Here is a 22,270-nt window from a genome sequence, read left to right on the forward strand (position 1 = left end):
ACCTCGCCAATGGGGTACTGCTACCCAGAAAGGAGGAGAAGACAGGCCCCAAGCTAGCAGAAGACAAGCACAATGACTCAATCCTCAAACTACCAAGCAAATCTCTCCTGGCAGCTCCCTTGGGAGGAAAATTAGCATTTTTTGCAGACAACTGGCACATCATCACAAAAGACAAATGGGTCCTAAACATTGTCTCACAAGGATACAGATTCCACTTTCATACCTTGCCAAGGATAAAAGGAATGCCAAACCTGCCACCAAATCAATGGGCAGAGGCATAAAAACAAATTACAGCTCTCATGGACATGAGAGCCATTCAACAGGTACCTACACAGGAGCAAGGACAAGGATTTTACTCAAGACTCTTTCTAGTCCCAAGAAAAGAAAAAGCATGGAGACCCATTCTGGATCTTTCAATTCTGAACACCTATCTGCAAGTACCAAAATTCCAGATGCTAACACTACAGCAGCTTCTTCCCATGCTGGGCAAGAATGCTTGGCTAGTAACGTTGGACCACAAGGAGGCATACCTGCATGTCCCTATCAGATAAAATTGCAGAAGATACCTCCGCCTCATTGCAGGTTCAATGCATTATCAATTATCTGTACTGCCCTTTGGCTTATCTACTGTGCCCAGAGTCTTCACAAAATGCCTGGCACCAGTAATTGCATACTGCAGTCAAAGAGGAATTCAAATATACCCATACCTGGACGACTGCCTTATTCAAGCAGAAAGCAAGGACATTCTTTTAAAGCCTCTGGCATTTGTCAAACACCTTCTAAGTTGCCTAGGGTACACAGTAAACGAAAAGAAATCAAAACTAGTGCCCTCACAAAACATAATATTCCTGGGTGCCAGCTTGAACACAACGGCCCAGATGGCTTATCTCACGCCAGACAAGCAACAACAGCTGACTCAATATTTCAAAATAATGGCAACAAAGACCCAACTCCCTGCAAGAAAAATTCTGCAGGCCTTGGGATTCATGGCATCTAGCATACTACTAATACCATTTGCAGAACTGCATATGAGGAAATTACAATGGTACCTGAAAAGTGTATGGACTCAGCACAGCCACAGCTTGGAAACAATGATACCACTCATTCCCTGCCTTCAACAGGAGTTTCTATGGTGGGCACAGGCATGTCACCTCAACAAGGGTCAGCCTTTCACCTTACCCTCAGCCAGGCAAACTATATCAACAGATGCATCGGACTATGCCTGGGGAGCACACATGGCAGGACAGTGCATTCAGGGCAAATGGACTACAGATCAAAGGCATCTGCATATCAATCAAAAATAAATGCTAGCAGTACAGAATGCCCTAACAGCTTTCAAGGACCTCTTACACCCAGGACAACTAATAATAAAGACAGACAATACCACAGTAATGTGGTACATAAACAAGCAATGGGGCACACATTCCTACCCTCTATGCAGGCAAGCAATGACCTTGTGGAACACAGCACTGTCTTACCAGGTTCAGTTACAAGCACAATTCCTGCCAGGAAAGAAAAACACATTGGCAGACAACCTAAGCAGAAACATCATGTATCCACGAGTGGAAACTAGATCCACAAGTATTTGCAATGATAGCTCAAAAATGGGGACGCCCAGACATAGATCTGTTTGCCAGCCCCCAAAACTACCAACTTCAAAAATTTTGCACAAGGACATTCCATCCACAAGCTTGGAAAGTGGATGCCCTCTCATTCAGTTGGAAAACATTAACAGTGTATGCCTTTCCTCCACTGCCTCTTCTAGCAAAGGTACTGCTGAAAGTCAGATTACAGAGGCCACAAATGATACTCATTGCACCAGACTGGCCATGCTAGCATTGGTATCCAATTTTAAGGAACATGGCCTACGGCCCACCATGGATTTTACCACAAATTCCTCACCTGCTCACCCAGCGAGACAATCAGATTCTACACAGCCAACTCAAGACTTTAAACCTGGCTGCATGGCAAATTATCTAAACAACCAGCCAACACCTCTATCCAAAGCTGTTATGGATGTTATTCTGGAGGCCAGGAGGCCCAGCACCAGGAAAACCTATTCAGACAAATGGAAAAGATTTTGCGCCTGGAACCAGGCTAAAGGCCAAAATCCCCTTGATCCAAACATTCCTCAGATTCTACAATATTTAACTGAGATGTTGCACAAAGGACTTTCCTTTTCATCTATTAAGATCCATGCCTCAGCAATTTCAGCTCATTACAACACGGATCCTCCTTTATTCTCACATCCACTCCTAAGACAGTACCTCAGAGGAGCTAAGAACATAAGACCGCCCAGGAGAGCACCAACACCTACTTGGGATCTCAACTTTGTTCTGGAAAAGCTTACACTGCCACCCTTTGAACCAGCTTTTTCAGCTGATTTAAAATTTCTTTCATGGAAAACTGCCCTGCTACTAGCAATAACCTCAGCTAGAAGAGTCTCAGAGCTACAGGCACTAATGGCAGTGGAGCCTTTCCTCATTTTTCATCAAGACAGAGTTTCTCTACGAACTAACCCTTCCTTTATGCCAAAGGTGGTATCCAGTGTGGCCCTAAACCAAACCATTCATTTGCCCATCTTTTTCCCAAATCCCCAGAACAAAGGAGAAAGACTCCTGCACTCTTTGGACATTCACAGGCAATTACGTTACTACTTGGATAAAACTAAGGCTTTCAGAAAATCTGACCAGCTCTTTGTGGCCTATGCTGCAGGATCACAAGGAAAAGCTATCTCAAAACAGACCATTTCTAAATGGATAGGGCATTGCATACGTTTCTGCTACACGCATCATGGGAAACTGGTACCTGCTAACATTAGGTCCCACTCCACCAGGTCTACAGCTACATCAGCAGCCTTTCTAAGGGGAGTGCCAACCAAGGATATTCTGGAAGCTTCAACTTGGAGTTCAGTGCACACCTTCACCAAACACTATCACTTACCTCTATATTCTAAGACTAGAGCTGGTTTTGCCACTGCAGTTTTGCAGGGCCTACTAGCTTCTTCTAACCCAGTTTAACTCCACCACCCATCCTTAGCTTTGGGATTCAACTCAAGTGTGATGACTGCAGCAGGGTAACATGATGAACATAGTACAGTTTTGTACCTACCATAAATGTAGATGTTCGAGTGTTCACCCTGCTGCAGTCCAGGTTACCCTCCCTCCATCCCCTCTGAACTAGCTGAACGTATCTATACCACTCTATACTATACAACCTCTGTGGTGTATTTGCTTGTGCCTGAAGGTATTGTTTTATTTTTATATAGCTATATATATATATATATATATATATATATATATATATATATATATATATATATATATTGCCTACCTATTGGGGGCACCTGACATCTGGGGCAAATGGCATTGGATGCCTCTTATATACCCCTGGCGCACTGATGTCAGGGAAGAAACAACAGCAACCGACGCTGGACCAAGACTTTGGAACTCAGGCCGACTGCGGGACCACCTGACGGCAGGATAACCCTAGTGTGATGACTGCAGCAGGGTGAATACTCAAACATCTACATTTATGGTAGGTACAAAACTGTACTTTTTTTTATATATATAATACAAAGCATTGACAAATAGCAAGAATATGTCAACATGACCATTATAATGTTCCAGGCTGGCAAGTTGTATTATATTAATTTTCACTAAGGAATGGGTGTATGCCTTCTTTTCAGTGTAAAGGATGTACGTTACTGAACATATCTATGTTGAGTTACCATTGTCTCAGAAGTAAAAATAATTTTTTTTTTCAAAAAAGGAGTGTTCTCCTTACTAGAAAGATACTGTCAACAATTCCTTTGCAGACATAGTAAAACAGCTTAGATAACTTATGTGCTGAGATGATATTACTCCTCTGGGGAAGTTTTGCATTGTTAGGCTTTATTGCCTGTGTGAGGATCCATATTTAATTCTTCTGACGTTTTGCTGTAAACTGTCAAAGGATAACTGAGATGCTGCTTCTTACAACAATTGGTATAAACAGGGATTTCATTATCACAGTCTGGCAAGTTGCATTGTACTCTTTTTCCATTGGGGTAAGTATGTGAAAACTTTTCTGGGTAAAGAATAAAGTACTTGTACAGAATGTATTACACATGGAGTTTGCAATATACAACAGTTGAAAACTGTATAGCTTTCTTCAGAGTAATGATTTTCCTCTCACTAGAAAGATGTCTCCACCAAAATTCCCTTATTGACTATGACAATCTAACCAGGGGTGGACTGGGGCAAGAATTAGACTGGCACCATCAGAACCACTGGCCTATTTTCACTAATTAGTGTGGGATATTGAAATGCTTAAGGAAAACAGTGAAAATTGATTAAAATAAAACAAACCAAGAAATGTTGAAATGATCAGTATTTAATATTATACTTCTACTGCCTGGTTGACCCTGCCAGCCTACAAGCCCAGGATATCAGAAAAATAATATATTTAGGAGACTCCTCCAAGATTTAACAAGCATCTGGTCGACCCTGCCAGGAAATAATTCTATACAGAAATTATCTGGTTAACCCTGCCAGGAAAAAAAACTGCAAAAAAGTATCTGTGATTGGCCTTGCCAGAAAAAAAAAATCTGGTTGAACCTGCCAGGAAAAAAGTGCAGAAATTATCTGGTTGGCCCTGCCAGGAAAAAAATTTGAACTTACCTTAATGTTTAAACACTAATCCATTCAGATCACTGACTTTCTCTTCTTTGGTCACTCGTCTCTCCACTCTCTTACTCTGTCCCTCACAACTAAAGCAGGGGAGAAGCGAGACTAACAGGACTAATCAGCAGACGTGTCATGCATGTACTCAGATTATGTGAGAGGCTGCTGACTTCACAGACCGGTCAGCCTCCTATTTAATGGGGTTAAAACCGCATCTGGGCATCTTCATTGATGCCTGTGGTCTTCCCAATCCAGACAGTTTTTTAAAACAATCCGGAGAAAAAAGTATAGGTTTTTTTTTTTTTTTTTTTTTTTACTTAAAGCAGAACTTGAGCATGCATGCGGGCTGCTCTGAGTTCTGCATAGAATCGTCTTCGACTTTGCACATAAGCTTGCAGTTTGAGCAGCTACTAGTGTGTAAAGTTTAATAATTAAACTTTCTTTTTTTTTTTTCTTTGGTGAAAGTTGGAGGGGCTGCAGCCCAGCAGTCCAATACCACAAGCTGCCCCTGACTGAGACTGAGCTTATTATAAATTTTGCGTAGAATAAAATGTGCTGGTTGGATGGGAGTAGGGAAAAAAAATAAACATGCACCTACTATGTCACCTGAAGCTTCCTTTGAAATAGACTAGCAAACTAATAAAAATAAATACATACGAGTATATGACCATCTAGATACATAGCTGCATATACAACCCACCTCACGCATCGGCTTTGTCAGCTATAAACATTTTACATTTGAATATAACTAATTTGGACAATGGACAATGAAAAGCATTTTTTATACATACAGTTTCAAAGAGCACTGTCCCTTCTGCCATTCACCAGAAATGCCAGATACCCTGTTCCCCCCTGAATCTAACCAATCTAAATTCTGTATTGAGCTGTATTTGGGATTTTAGGGTGGAAAGGCATTCTTATGTAGATTTTTACCTGAATATCTCTAAGCATCATTTCCAGAAAGTTTTATTAAGAACTGCTAAAGATAAATTCTGATATGGCCTGTTATACAGAGGTATTAAATAGGTTTATGGATGTTTCACAGTGACAGCCAGACATGTTGCTTTTGGCTTGTTTTCCATTTTGAGAGCTAGTATGTCTTAGGTTCAGAATTAGAGATGGAGTACACATCCAAAATATATATGTAGTGAGTTGGTAATACTCCCTATACTGACTATGACAATATGGCCAGGACAAATTTAGTGTTGAGAAGCACTTACTTTTTAAGGATTGAAAGGAAGTATTGTCTGAATTTTATACCAAAATGCCTTAGTGTAATTTTCTTAAGGTTTTAAGATTTACTAACAAATGTCAAGCGGAATTGAAAGTAATTTTGTTTTACATAGGTGATGAACACATGGAACTTTGTCCAGCCATTGTAAGGATTATGGTTTCCATTTGTACACATGCTACTCCCACATGGATTCTCCCACTCCCCAGGTCTACTAGTGTATTGCCATTGAGATTGATTTTCCTGAGAAGAGTTAGCCAAATAGATCCATTAGGAGGTCCAGGAGCTGGGCAGACATAGAAGCTAGGAAAAAAACTTGAAGGCTGTACAATACCAGCAGGGGGTAAAATTAAAAAAAAATGTCTTTTGGCTTCTGTTATTTTTACCATCTTGAAAATGTTATTTGCTTGATTATATTTTCTGTTTATCTGTTGGCACTCTTTCTTACCAAGTTTCCAGTCAATAACAGTTATAAAATCTTATTTGTTAATTGGGAAAATAGTTACTTTTTTGCTTGATTTATTAGAGTGTAATTAGAACTCTTAAATGGCATTGAGTTATCAAATATCAAAAATTCAACAACGCAGACAATACTGTCTTTCAAACGTATCTTGTTTATGGGGGAGTGGAGTTATGGTATGCTGTACATTCAACTCATTTCCTCATCTCTGAACAACTTTACAGGTCTGATATGTGAGTTTAGGCCTTTGATGTTTCATTCTGCTGGTCTGCATTTGTTTTATCTGTGTCTAGTGGATTTACCTGATTAACAACTAGTACATAAAAATTAATATAGTGTGGGTGAGGAATTGAAGAGGGCATCATGTGCAAGTAACAAGTAAAAGTTGTGTTTCCAAATTTATTTCCTTGATTGCTAGCAAATTTGCAGGAAAGCAGAGGTTGGATGAGACACACTAATGAGCTAATGGGTGGGAGTTACAGTAAGAAAACTAATTGGGCAGTGGCCGCCTAAACATATTTTACCTAATTTGATGATTTCCATAGCGTTTTTCCCTAACAAGCTGCACAGTACAATATACCAGCTGGTTGAATAGGTAAGATAAATGTGACTACTACAGGGTCTACTACATGTGTTTACATTGGCCACAACAGGCTTTCTGTGAATCTTCAGCTGAGAGGGTTGAACCATTGATAACATAGCAAGAAAAGGATCTTTGGGTACTGTTCACACTTGGATTCAACTATTCGGAACAGCAGCAGTAAACAGAGTGCTGCGGTGTTTACTCATAGGGGAGTAGATTCCAGAAGCAGGGGTTACTTTGTTTACTTTTTTGGTGTTTATTAATTCAGGACATTGCATTTTTTACCACTTTCGTTCCCCAAAGTGGAAAGAAAAGAATGAGTGAAATGACGCCGTGGTTCTTTGCACCTTTACTATGTCTGGTTGCAAGGCAATTATCTTTTGTTTTCAAGCCTGGAGTCTGAAGCTGTAGTTCAATTGACTGCAAAGCTTGTTGTCTTATTTTGAGTATTATCTTCTCACTCACATAAGTACTTGACTGAATTTCCAAATTAATATAAAAATGTATAAAAAACAAACGTTAAAGTCTCCTACTCATGTTCTCTGCACCCAAAAATCCACTTAATTTTCCTTAGCTGATATGTCACCTATAAAAGGAATGATGAAACAAGATAATAACAAATAAAGTAAATACTCATAGAGAAATTGTCCAAAAGTGATATAAATTTATTTGCATTGAATACAGGCATTATCCTTGTATATTGATAAGATGACAGCAAAGCCAAAACATTGTTTAAAAATCTTTTTTTTTTAGTTGGTTAGTTCAGCACAGTGTTCATTGATTAGCATAACTGTAGTAGTAGCTGTCTGACATATGCGCACAGTGTTAGGCCAGGAAATATGATTGTCATTGTTCCACTAAGAGTTGTAGTCAACAGTATGAGCTCTATAGTCAAGAACAGGAGCTGATCGTATGGCTTTGTCACAATTTTTACTTGTATCGCTAAGTGCTATGTAATCATTGTAGTCATACCTCTTAACTTGTTTGCTCAAGAATTCTGAACAAAGCCACATAATGGGGGGAGGCCCAAATCAAGGACAATTTTTAAATATTGCTCTAATTCACTTATAAAGTTAGTGGAACAACAGGTTTTACATAAGCATGCATTTTTGAATAATAAGTATGAAGCTCTAACATCTGTCGTTGTTGAATGTAATCCTCTGTGTTTTACCAGAAAATGAAAACTTTTATGAGGGACAGGGCAAATATATGAGGCAAAATCAAGTAAGTTGTACAAAAGTCTGGACTGTTTAGAGGTATGACTCCACCAGATAGTTCGGTGACATTCTTTGCCATTACTGTTCTCAAGGATTTCCTTGAGATGCCATCTCGGTCTTGTTCAGTTTCTAAATCTGTTTTTGACCCTCCCCTTGTAGACCATCAAGCTCTTTTCTCACCATCAACTCCCCTACATTTTATTTTCTACGTGGGGTCAGAATATTGTATCAACCGTTGCCATTTTTCTCTGTTCAATTCCACTCTCTTAAAGTCTTCAACAGTTACGCCTAATTGTTGTCGGTCTACTCTAACACAATCCATCCATCTGTATATTGGTTCTTCTTATTTTCGTTTACTTTCTTCCTGTCTCTTCCAAATCATCTTCTGCTTTCCTGCACATGTGCCTGAACCACCTAAATTTGTTGTCTTTGGCATTCTCTGCAATTGGGGCTACTATGACTTCTGCACTGATGTCCTCATTTCTTCTTCTGTCCCACAGTGTGCATCCTACAACCTGCCATATGCACTTCATCTCCATCACCTCTTACCTCATCAGCTGTTCTACCTTCACTGCCCAGGTTTCTGTCCCATACAGTAGTACTGTTTGCACCACTGCTTTGAACACCTTACGTTTCAGCTTTTTTAGCATTCTTCTATCACATACTACCCCTGACACTCTGTGCCAGTTGGTTGGAGCCCTTATGACTTCCCTTGCTGTCAACCACCCCTCCCAGATACTTGAAACTGTTAACCTGTTTCACTATTTCTCCTGCTGTCACATTTCTCAGCTTCTTGTAATATCCTTATTTTCTGTCATTATAACTGTCTTATCTGTTCTCAGTTTAAACTTATTTGCCTTCAGTTTTGCATTCCATTTCTCTATCATTTGTTGAAGTGCTTGTTCAGACTCAGCCTATAATGCTACAACTCGTATGTACAGGAACGTTCTTGATCTGAGCCCACCAACCTGTTTGCCAATGTAGTGCATCACCAGTATGAACAGCAGTGGACTCAGACATGACTCCTGATGTACACCCACTCCCACTGGGAGCCTTTCCGTGAGTCCAAACACCATTTGTACTTGTGTCATTGGTTCCTTGTACATAGGCTGCTCTAATTCTACCAGTGTTTTTGGGACTTTAAACCATCACAGGACTGCCCATATCAACTTACTTGGGATCTTGATATATGCTTTCACCAAGTCTAGGAATGCTCATGTGGACTCTTCTCATCTCAAGCTTCTTCTCCACTGTCTCTCTCACATTGAGACACTTGTGTTGCAAATAGATCTGAATCTCAACTGCTCATCTCCTATCTTTCTACTGCTCTGCATATTCATTTATCCATCACCCTATCCAGTAATTTCATGCAGCATGTTAGGAGTTTGATACCAGTGAACATCCCCTTTGTTCTTGTACACAAAGCTCCTTTCTGACCCTTGTGACCTATTCATTGCTTGCTGTATTCATATTACCTGTTACCTGAACTTTCAGAGATTTTGGATGCATTGCTAGGCTTGCAAAGGCCCTAGTGGTGTTTAGCCTAGTACACTCCTATGAACTTATGAACCTATGGAAGGTGAGAGTCATTATGAGATGAGCTGTCACTCTCAAGTTGTTTTGACTTTTTTTGTTTTACTTAAATGCAGCCCCACACCCATAGGCAGCATGCAGTGCCTTCAGTGCAAAAGGATATTGCATGTTACCACATACACAAATGTCTGCTTCAAATGATCTGCCAATGTTGTATTTGTAATGATGGAAGAGCTACAGCTCCTTGCCTCCAGAGTAGATTGTAGCCTTCCCAGAAACTCTGTCAAAAACCCTGAGACAGGCAAGACAACACAATTGCCTTTTACTAAGTTCTGCCCCACTCAGCTGACTCCTCAGTAATCAGGTGTCTTAAGTGAAGTCTGTATCCTGGGCTGCAGCAAAGACATCATCCCTCTGCATCATAGACATGGCTTTGCTGGCCTGCATTCAGTGATTCATCCCTTTGCAGGGTGAATTTTTGAAAGGTGAATATCCATAAGATGCCAAGCTCCTTCTTCAGTCTTGATTAATTCATCAAATCTGCTCAAATATGTTTAGCTCAAATGAGCATCTCAGGATTTTTTGTATTTTTTAGTAGTTTTATTTTTTGTAAGCAATTCCTTCTTGAATGAAACATGCTTAAGTGGACCTAATCAATCAAGCAAGTTAAATATTGTAGATTCTTAAACGTATTCAAAGGTTCTGCTTAAAGTGGAGTAGGGGTACCTTTGCTGCCTGTTGAATGGTGTTGGACCCTTACCCCCACTTTATCTGCCGTCTGTCTTTTGATTTTGTTCAGTCAGTTGCATCTGTTTAAGCATGTTTTTGTTCTCAAGTGGGTATCTGTTAATAAACTATGTTCCATTTTACTTTCTAAAACTAAGGGTTCTTTGATAGCCCTATGGGGTACTTTGATACACCTAAGTACTATCTAGGTCTGAATAGGACTGACAGGAACTGCAGGGATTATGTATGTTTTCAGTTTAACTTAATTGTAGTACACATAATTATCAAGAAAGTGATTGAAGAGGTGGTGCCTAGATGGCCACGTGAAAGCAGCATCTTCTTAGTGCACTGCAGTTTTTTTAATATTCTGGAAAATATCATTTTAGAAGAGAAATACTTTACCAAATAATTCATTGTCACTTTCTTCAACGTACTTTAAAAAATTGTGAAGACTGGATAATATATCCTGTCAAAATACTCTGGAAACTTAGTAGCTGCATCTCAAAAATGAGTAACTTAAAATAGTCTCACATTGACTCTTCACTGAAATAAATCTTTCAACAAGTAATGACCACGCTTCAGGAGCTTTCCTTAAAAATAGATCAGTTCCAAGAGAATTTGGATTACTTAAAAGAAGATAGCTTAAACCAGACAAATATTTTGAAAGAAATGATTCAGCAACACTAAACTAAAATTACAGTAATTGAAACTGCTTTAAATGGCATTGAGGGAAGACAGGAAAAAGTGGTGCAGACTTTCTTTTGAAACAGAATATTTGGTTGCAGAACAAATTAGATGATCTTGAAAACAGGGAGAGGAGATGTAACATAAAGATTTTTGGTTTACCAGAAGAAACTGAAGGAGAAGATATAATTGCTGTTTTATCATCTGGGCTTCCTAAATACCTAAGCCTACAGGAAGGCTTCTCTTCTGCAAGAGAAAGGGGTCCATGAGTAAACCATTTCCTACACATTCACTATCAACACTGTGATCCACAGTGATAAAATGTCTCTCCTTTCTAGACAAAGAACTAGTTCTTAAAACAGCCTGGGCAAAAGCTCCTTTATAATTTGGCCAGTGCAACATACAATTGAAAATGACTATTCAACAAAAACAATTGAAATGAGGAAAATGTGTTGGCCATTAATAAAACTGCTGAAACAAAACATCAAAGCACAAATAATCTTCCCAGCAAGAAAAAAAATAATTTACCTAACAGCATCAAAACTGTCAACATCAATGAAACAACTTTCATAAAAAATAATAATATGATTCCAACAGAAGATATGGACAGGACGTCTACTACACTGACGAGGTCCCCATAAAATCAACATAGAGTGATGTGAGAAAAAAAATAGAAAACTGATCAGATTGTAAGTGCCTTAAAATCCTTGAGAAATTCTCTCACAAAACAAGTAAACATTTAAATTCTCTCTCACAAAACAAGTAACCCTTTAAATTACCAACAACCTAGCTTCCTAATTACTGAGGAAATCAGAGCTACCAGCATGTAAATAGACATTCTTTGCTATTTTAACTTCAACTTGAGATAAATACAGGTAATAATACTAGCAATATAAAGTTTATTCTTCTAAGAGTTTCTTTCATTCTAACTAATTAACTCAGCAGAATGCTAACTGATAAAGCCACCATTTATCACATGAATTAAGCAACTTCATCTCATCTCAAAATATCATAAATAGACCATGTTATTAAATGTAGTAATGGACATATATTATTTTGTATTCAAGTCAAATCTTTTCCACAAAGAAAAAGTGATTTGCATAATTGTGATATTTCATTCAGGTTGGGGAATCATTATATATTTTATTCAATGTGGTTAACTGATTAGGCATCATTACAGTCATAAACTTAATGTAAATTGTTAAAATCTATTATAATTTAGACAATTTTAATTGTTTGGATGAAATCTAGTTTAATATTCTGTTTCTAATGTGAGACAAGTGAAGCTCTTTCCTCCTTAAACACCCAGATATAAAACTACGTCTTAATGTATGATCCAAACTTAATACTTAGTCATTGTCTATTAAGGAATTTCTTTACAGCATTAATAACTATTGTTGAAGTTAAATACATTATCTTCAACATGTAAAAGATGAACAATATCTATAAGTGACATAAAGGAACAAATAAAAACACAATTAGAAACATGTTTCGACAAAAACATAATATGAGATTCTTTTCAGTGTCTGAAGGGAATAGACTCTCATGTGAATGTATATGAAAAGCAATAGCTTTTGAGAACCTTGACCTGATGGATGGTATAATATTGTTAGACGTTAAGATTGCTATTCAGGTCCCGTCCTTTGCATTTCCTGTTTTGTGGCGCGGGTAATAAAAGAAAGGAGCAACATAATTTTATTTCCTGAGTAGGGAAGGAAGAAGGAAGTCTTGTTTTGAAGCCTTTGTGGGAGCCCTGTGAAAGAGTATTTGCAGAGAAGTTAGAGATTTGAAAAGTTCCTTGGTTAATAAATGTTGAGATTTACTGAAAGATGCATGAAATGGATTCTTATGTTGAGTTCAAATATAGAGGGTTATGACACATTTTATGAGTGGTGGTTATGTGATAAGTAAAGAACACCTGTGGAATGGCTGTACTGTGTCTGTTTTGGTAAGTAAATTGAGTGGAGTAATGTCACGGTAGCGTGAGTCACTTTAACACACAGCAGTTATGCCTGCCAACAAAGATTGTAATTTGTATCAGATGAAGTGCGACTCTGATGACAGTTTAACAGAGGAGCTGCTCTGGATATAAATACTACTACTGATATTACAGAACCTATGCACATCTGAGGAGAATGGGTGATCATATGGAAAAGACTTCAAATTACTTGTATGGACCAGACAGAAAACTGTTAGTTTAATTAAAATACTAAAACATGAATGTGAAAGATTAATGGATTCTAAGTGAACATGAAGGTCTATTGTAGTCAATTACCAGAATGAATGAGATAAAAAAGAACAAAATTGAATAGACTAATATGGAACATTACCAGATAGAAAACAGCATGAAATTTAAATTAAATTAATATGAAATAAGATAATTGTCTTATATATTTGTAGATGTGTACCATTAATTGGTAGTGTTAAGCATACACTACACCCTAATAAGAACTTGATAGTAATAATACCTGTTGATGGGAAAAATCAATAATACATTTTTACCTATTTCATTATATTAAGTAATTATTATGGGGTAGCATCCATCTACTGAAATAGCAGCTTAACAGATATATGATAGAAATAACACATGACAGAGTAAGAATGTATAATATATGATATAACTCTGAAAGATAAGAGTACCGCATTTGAGCATATCACTTTGTATGATTTAAGAACAAGTAAATAACCTGTTGCTGTAACATGTTAATATTTCAGTACTAAATGCATTCAAACATAAAATGGATTATTGTAACACATATTAGAAGGCAGAAAAAATAAAAAGCACCTTATTCTTAAAAACAATACTGGACACTACTCTACTTCAGCGATTTCAGGCATAATAATATAAAGTCTAGGACTCATCTAATTAACACCACTTGATTTTGTATAATAAAGGAATAGAGATTCCCTTTGTAATCTCATTTAAGCTATTTGTTAAGTGAATTTGAAGTCTTTCAAGTAATGAATATAATTATTTATTGGGAAGAAGGGGGACATTTGCTAAATACTTACCAAATAAGCAACTTTGGACATTACAGGTAACAAACATGAATTGGCCTAATTCCAAAAATTAATTTCTTGGCAAACAATATAGATGTAAGTATTATTTCTGTATGATTGACTTTAATAGTCATTATTGGACTAGCTACAATGAAATAAAATAAATGTATGTTATACTTTAATAATGGCAACTAATCAGTAAATCTAAGAGTAAATGTCTTCCTTCTCTAAGAATAAAACCTTAGAAATGTGTTAAATAAAACTATGCCTCTAAAAATCTAAACATACACTGGAAATATTAGTTCATCTTGATAACATACTTTGTTACAGATTTTAGTGTTAAACATCTATAATAAAACTACTTCTGTAATAATAATCTTCGTATTTAAACTATCAACAAATATATAAAATTGTTAAAGGTGTACAATATTGAAATGCCTGATTGATTTTAAGCTCATATCTAATGTTTTCCAGTCTAGCATTTTTATTCATACTAGCAAACTAACTACATCAAGCTCTCTAGATTAATAGACAGTAAACGGCAGAGCACTTATATTTTCATTTTTTAACTTTCTTGTAAAGCTCTAAGCATAGTTTTGAAGAAGTGGATAATCTAGCTGGTGTATTCACCCATAGACTATGAATTCAATATTTCCATGCAATTAGTTACATTAGATTCTTTTAAATATATCCAATACTATGAACATTTTTACATGCCTAAAAACTGTTTTAGAAAACATTGGTCAAATAAAAGAATGGAGTTATCTTATTATGTAATTGTTTATATATGTAGTAGAAATTCATCTGTATGGGAAAGTTTTAAACCCCATGGAATTATAATTGTTATCCTTGCATATTAATGGATTAAACAATATAAAAAGTGCTAAGATGCTAAAATACCTTGATACCAGTAAGGCACAACTCATAATTATTCAGTAAACACACACAAAACATTCAGATAAAAATATTTGGAACCCAAGTAAATATTCAATATTGTCACAAACTTCTTTTAAAAGTAAAACAAGAGGGGTCATGACATAGAGTAGTAATATCACAATTCCCCAAGTAACATATGTCTGTAGAATGATATTGGTGATCAAAAAAAGGAGGAGTGTGAGGGCAGCACCAAGGATAAAATGGTGGAAATTGAAAAAGGGTGATTGTGAGGTGGACTTCAGGGAAGAGTTAAGACAGGCACTGGGTGGCAGTGAAGTGTTACCGAATAGCTGGGTAACTACAACAGAGTTAGTAAGGGAGACTGCTAGAAAGGTACTTGGTGTGACATCTGGACAGAGGAAGGAGGACAAGGAGACCTGGTGGTGGAATGAGGAAGTACAGGAGAGTATATGGAGAAAGAGGTTGGCGAAGAAGTGGGATTGTTAGAGAGATGAAGAAAGTAGACAGGAGTATAAGGAGATGAGGTGCATGGTAAAGACAGAGGTGATGAAGGCTAAGGATAAGGTATATGAAGAGTTGTATGAAAGGTTGGACACTAAGGAGGGAGAAAAAAACCTGTACCGATTGGCTAGACAGAGGGACCGAGCTTGGAAAGATGTGCAGCAGGTAAGGGTGATAAAGGATAATGAGAGAAGCGTACTCACTAGCGAGGAGAATGTGTTGAACAGATGGAAGGAGTACTTTGAGGGGCTGATGAATGAAGAGAATGAGAGAGAGAGAAGGCTGGATGATGTGAGGATAGTGAAACAGGAAATGCAATGGATTAGCAAGGCGGAAGTAAGGATAGCTATGAAGAGGATGAAGAATGGAAAGGCTGTTGGTCCAGATGACATACCTGTGGAAACTTGGAGGTGTTTAGGAGAAATGGCAGTGGAATTTTTAACCAGATTGTTTAATGAAATCTTGGAAAGTGAGAGGATGCCTGAGGAGTGGAGAAGTGTTTTGATACCAATTTTTAAAAATAAGGGTGATGTGCAGAGCTGTAATAACTACAGAGGGATAAAACTGATCAGTCACAGCATGAAATTATGGGAAAGAGTAGTTGAAGCTAGGTTAAGAAGGGAGGTGATGATTAGTGATCGGCTGTATAGTTTCACACCAGGAAAGAGCACTACATATGCGATGTTTTTTCTGAGAGTGTTGATGGAGAAGTACAGAGAAGGTCAGAAGGAGTTGCATTGTGTCTTTGTGGATTTAGAGAAAGCATATGACAAGGTGCCTAGAGAGGAGTTGTGATATCGTATGAGGAAGTCGGGAGTGGCAGAGAAGTATGTAAGAGTGGTACAGAATATGTACAAGGGTAGTGTGACAGTGGTGAGATCTGCCGTGGGAGTGACAGATGTGTTTAAGGTGGAGGTGGGATTACATCAAGGATCAGCTCTGAGCCCTTTCTTATTTGCACTGGTGATGGACAGGTTGACAGATGAGATCAGACAGGAGTCCCCATGGATTATGATGTTTGCAGATGACATTGTGATATGTAGTGAGAGTAGGGAACAGGTTGAGGAGACCCTGGAGACCCTGGAGAGGTGGAGATATGCTCTAGAGAGAAGAGGAATGAAAGTTATCAGGACTAAGAATATATGTGTGTGAATTAAAGAGAGGATAGAGGAATGGTGAGGATGCAGGGAGTAGAGTTGGCAAAGGTGGATGAGTTTAAATACTTGGGATCAACAGTTCAGAGTAATGGCGAGTGTGAAAGAGAGGTGAAGAAGAGAGTACAGGCAGGGTGGAGAAGAGTGTCAGGAGTGATTTGTGACAGACAAGTACCAGTAAGAGTGAAAGGAAGGTCTAGAAAAAGGTAATGAGACCAGCTATGTTATATAGGTTGGAGACAGTGGCATTGACAAAAAGGCAGGAGTCAGAGCTGGATGTGGCAGAGTTAAAGATGGTAAGATTTGCACTGGGTGTGACAAGGGTAGACAGGATTAGAAATAAGTATATTAAAGGGTCAGCCCAGGTTGGACAGTTTGGAGGCAAAGCCAGAGAGATGAGATTGCGTTGGTTTGGATATGTGCTGAGGAGAGATGATGGGTATATTGGGAAAAGGATGCTAAGGATGAAGCTGCCAGGTAAGAGGAAAAGAGGAAGGCCTAAGATAAGGTTTATAGATGTGGTTAGAAAGGACATGCAGGTGGTTGGTGTGACAGAGCAAGATGCAGAGGACAGGAAGAAATGGAAACAGGTGATCCACTGCTGTGACCCCTAACTGTGAAAAGCCGAAAGAAGAATATATATATATATATATATATATATGTGTGTATATATATATATATATATATATATATATATATATATATATATATATATATATATATATATATATATATATATATATATATATATATATATGAGGCTAAAGATGGGCTGCTCTTATTCATAGTTATAAAATATAACAACAGATTATGGACTTTAACAAACTTATATCAGTCCCTGGAATGGGAGTCAAAAGCAATTACACATAGGTTCATAGGTTCATAGGTTCATAGATTCATACTAAGCTAACTGCCCTTGCAAGCCATTTTAAGCCTAGCCAATTATCCCTTGTGAGACTCAAACCCTGCACCTTGTGTTTCTAAGGCAAACACCTTAACCATTAGGCCACCCTCCCAACCCCCATTATATTTAATAATGCAAAAGGAAATTTTTTTGGGGGGGTGACTTTAATTGCGTATTAAGTGATTAAACACTAATGTAACATGAAAAATAAGATAGCCCCCTACAGCAAAGAGTCTCAAAAATTGGATAGAAAACCTAAAAATAAAAGACCCATTTCTCATAAAAGATCAAATCCTTAAACTTTACGCACTATTCCTTTACTCATGGTACCCAAATGAAAATATATAGATTTTTTTTACCTAAGGATATTATGTCAAAAATATTTAATTCTGACATAATTCATAATGCTCTCAGTATGATACTTGAAATGAATTTTAAAAAATTACCATTGATTATCAGAATTCCTGCCTATATAAGTAGGTTAAAAGAATTTAAACTGTCTTATTCCAGAAATTCATTTCTTTATGCAATTTAATAACACAGAAAAAGGAAATAAAATAATGATTTGGGACTCTTTCAAGACATGTATCTATGAAAAATCCTTAGCATGGTATACAAAAAGTGAAAAAAAAAATGGGACAAGATATTATTACAATGTCAAACTAAATTACAAACAGTTAAAGCTAAATATAAAGAAGGAGACAAACATATAAAAAATGAAATTGAAGGTCTAAACAAAACATATGCTGAACTTCTGTGTCATAAAACTGCAGTGGTACTAGAAAAACTAAAATCCTCTTCATAAGCTGTGCCCCAAAAAACATGCATAATTTATACAAAAGAATTAAACAATAATGGAAAGCTAATCATATTATGGAAATAAATGATACTAAAAACAAAACCCACATAGATGTAGAGGAAGTTAAGTACATTCAGACAATATTATTTATTTCTAAAGCAAGAAGAAAAGCAAAATAACTACTAAACTAAATATAATATCAGTTTAGATCAATCCTACTTAAACAAATCATTCTGTACTTAAAAAGAGTTTACCTAAGCAAATCACTCTATAGGATATCTCAGATAAGATAAAACAACTTAAACCTAACAAATCTCCAGGTATTGATGGAATAACTGCTGAGTTTTATAAAAATTACTCAAACTATTAGTTATTTCTTTCATAAAATTTTTATAGATATACCAGAAAATGAAATCACCTGACCTTCTTGGAAATACCCACCAATAACACCAATAAAGCAAAAGCTGTGACAGTTTCTGATAAAGTTCCTGTGTTTTGGAACAAAAGTGCTAAAACTGTTGTGAATAAATGTCTGGCTGGGACTTTTGGTGTGGAGTTATTATTTTCAAGTTTACATAGTAGGCGGTTTTGTGGTTTATTTTATCCAGATAATAATAATAATAATAATAATTAATAATAATAATAATAATAATAATAATAATAATAATACCTATTTGTTAACCAGGTAAACCCACTGGATACATAGTCCCTTTCCAGGGGTGACCCATGAAAAATGACTGGTTAAGTGACTTGCTCAAGGTAACACAGCAGGTAAATGAGGACTGAGGGAAACAAACCATGTAGTATATAGGAACACAGGTTCACAACCTTAGCTTCTTTACCAACTACCAGAAAAAGTGCCTGAGAAGGGGCTGATGGTCATCAGACAGTAAGGGCAAAGTAAAAAAAAAATACTTAATATAATAATTTCCAAGGTTACTGTACCAAGAGGACAAGGAGAAAACATTTTAAAGTTTGTGTCAGTTGTCTTGTTTTGGTTGACACCACAGTTTGGCCATATTTTGGAAAGAGTAAGCTATTCTAAATGGGTGGTTGCAAAGGAGAAGCAGAGTTATCCAGTAGTGATCTGACAACAAGATGGCCCATTACTGGAGTGGTTACAGTTAGTGCCTCACATTGCTTCATTCAGTTCAGTTTTCCTGTGGGGGTCTCTTCTTTGTCCTTGTGAGTTTATGTTGGGATCACCACTTTTTTTCCACATCCCAATTATTTGTTGATAGATGAACTGCAGATCATCTAAATTGTCATCAGGTATGAGTGTGAGCATTTATGTGAGCATGTGGAATGGACTTGGGTCCTCTCCAGGACTGGGTCTCTGCTCTGTATCCACTGTTTTTAGGGCTAGAATTCAACTCCTTCATAAATGAGTGTTGTAAAAGAAATGGATACATTTGGCACCCGGGTATCATGATATCCCAAAGGGGAGGCCCTGTAAAGTCTTAATATTCTTGCCTTCTAGAGACACTATAGACAAACCTTGTGGTTTCCTGAAGGCAAACTCATGCCATTAACTATTATGTACAGGTAATTTATGTGTATCTAGGTGTACTAATGTGTAAATGTGAAGAACCTTTCCATCATCAGAATTTAAAAAGCTCACTGATATTATAAATCACATACTTCATCTTCTTGAAGTAATGGTTTGTGATGCCTCAACCAACAGACCAAGGTTTCCTTACACCATTCTTGTTAATGACCACATTGTGACAAAAGAGGTAAATCTTATCAGAAGCTTTGTGGTTATTTTAAATCTGTGAGATGGTTGAGCAACTGAAGTGTCATTGATGTGCAGTATTTTCACAGTTAACATTTGTTTCATTTCTACCTAACATAAATGAAAAAACATCAGACTCAAGAACTTTAAAACTGAAGGTCAATAGAATTATTCTGAAACTGTGCTTATATATTTTTTTTAAATCACAGTATATGCTATTTGCTATTGGACTAATTGATCCTTGTTTTATTATCAGGCATCTCATATGATAGTGTCTTATGATGAACATGAGGTGAACAACACATTTAAGTTTGGGGTCATTTACCAGAAAGCCAGGCAGGTAAGTAAGAGCTCTGTTTTGATAAGTGCAGTGACATAATCATAGGCATGCATTTTCCTAAATTAATTTACAAATTAGTAGCAGTTACATTGCATCAGTAGTTGATGAATAATTTTAAATATATATAATGCCTTACATTGAAAAATGTTGCATATGGTACTATAAATAGTTAAAAATGCTGTTTTACAATCTGTTTGCCATATAAAATACGTGTAAAGTGATTGCAATGTGGATACATTGCAAATACAAGTTTGTTTTAAACTCCTGCTAGATAGACAGTGAAGGTTATAAATACATGCTAATATTTGTACCAAATCAAGTTTGTTCTAAAGTTACCTATTTTATCTTAATTAATTTTTGGCCCCCATCCCACCATGATCCTCAAGCCTCCATCCCCTATGCCTTCTTTCATTCCCCTGGTTCCCTTCCACTCTCCAGTACTGAGGAACACTGGGAGAAGGAGGCATGAATGTCTGGAATTAATGGCTTCATCTAATCAAGTTTTGGGTTTTATATGTTTGTAGCTATACCACACACTGGTCAGACAGTCAAATGTGATACCTGCTACTCTGTGCTAGTAGTGGATTATTTGTACATGCAATGCTGAACCTGAGTGGTGTGCTTTGCTTGGGGGGGGGGGGTCATGTATCCCAGACATCCCTTTTGCAGGAGCTTCATGTCTGAGCCTTCTCCCAGATGATGCTGCTGTAGGAGGAATTTACAAGCTGCCTTTTTCTGGGTAGGTGAGTTGGCAATGGCTGGGTCTTCCAGTACTGGTACCACAAACCTAGATCACCTGGAACAGAGACACGGCTAGAATCTCTGTGCCACAATGACAACAGTTAAAGCCAACTTTTTACAGCTGTGCACTTCTTTAGGTCTTTGTCTTGTTGACTGTTTCACTGAGGGAAAAAATATTAATAAGTCAGTCTTGAGCTCTTTTTTTGCCAGTTACCTGACAATTATGACTCCCTTCCCAGTGAATTAGCCCTTTTATTCCGCCATCATCAGAGGGTAAGGGCTGCATGTGAGGGGCCATCATTCTTGCAGCCATGGGGTAGTTTGATTTTTATGCTTTGAGTCCCTAACCCCACTGCACATGTCCTGTACTGTCCCAAAGTTAGGCATGCTGACAAGATCATATCACTCACTTTCATGAGTGGCATAACTACTCAAGGTTAGCTTGCCCCTTGGAAGCCAGCACTCCTGTATAATCTCTGATCTCCAATGGGAATTCTACAGTGGGATCTAGAGTATGTAAATGCTCTCGATCCCTCTCCACAAGGAGACTCAAGTAAGAAATGCCACATCACTCCTCCCTTCCACCATGTCAGTTCCAACAGGCACTTGAGACACTATTCAGACTGAAGTCACCTAGGTCATAGGACTTTTATACCTTGATATCATTGAAGCTGCCTAATCCGGAGCTCTTTTTAAAAGGGATGACAAGGAAACCATGGGTTTTATTCTGTTTCATATGATGACAGCAATATGCAAAAGTGAAAGAAGTTTCTGATAAGTGGGAGAAAAATCTGTACACTTTTATACTAATGAGATTCATACTAATGATATAAAGGCACTTTTAAATTATATATATATATATATATATATATATATATATATATATATATATACATATACACACACACACACACACACACATATATCTATATTTAATGTTATATTGAAAACACAGACAAATGCAGTTTGAACATGCACAATATCGAAAAAGAAAAATGTCAAATGAAATAATATTGAGAAAGGAAAACTGTTTCCTTACCCGATATTAACACTAAAACCTCTCATAACACTAACCTCCAGTTTGTCTGAGTACTGGCAGTG

The 22,270-nt window shown here is 37.2% G+C and overlaps 1 protein-coding gene across 8 annotated transcripts in view; it reads left to right on the forward strand.

The window, feature by feature from the left end:
* The window catches only part of RAP1GAP2 (RAP1 GTPase activating protein 2), a 2,340,619-nt gene that overhangs the window by 1,950,662 nt on the left and 367,687 nt on the right, over positions 1-22,270 (forward strand). For all 8 annotated transcript variants that reach the window (XM_044054262.1, XM_044054256.1, XM_044054258.1 and 5 more), the window contains one exon: positions 20,345-20,428. In XM_044054262.1, the coding sequence (XP_043910197.1) occupies positions 20,345-20,428 (84 nt within the window). The remainder of the gene's footprint in view (positions 1-20,344; positions 20,429-22,270) is intronic.

This window comes from Protopterus annectens, chromosome 13.part0 (assembly GCF_019279795.1).
Source record: "Protopterus annectens isolate FY-2018-M chromosome 13.part0, PAN1.0, whole genome shotgun sequence".
Lineage (NCBI taxonomy): Eukaryota > Metazoa > Chordata > Ceratodontiformes > Protopteridae > Protopterus > Protopterus annectens.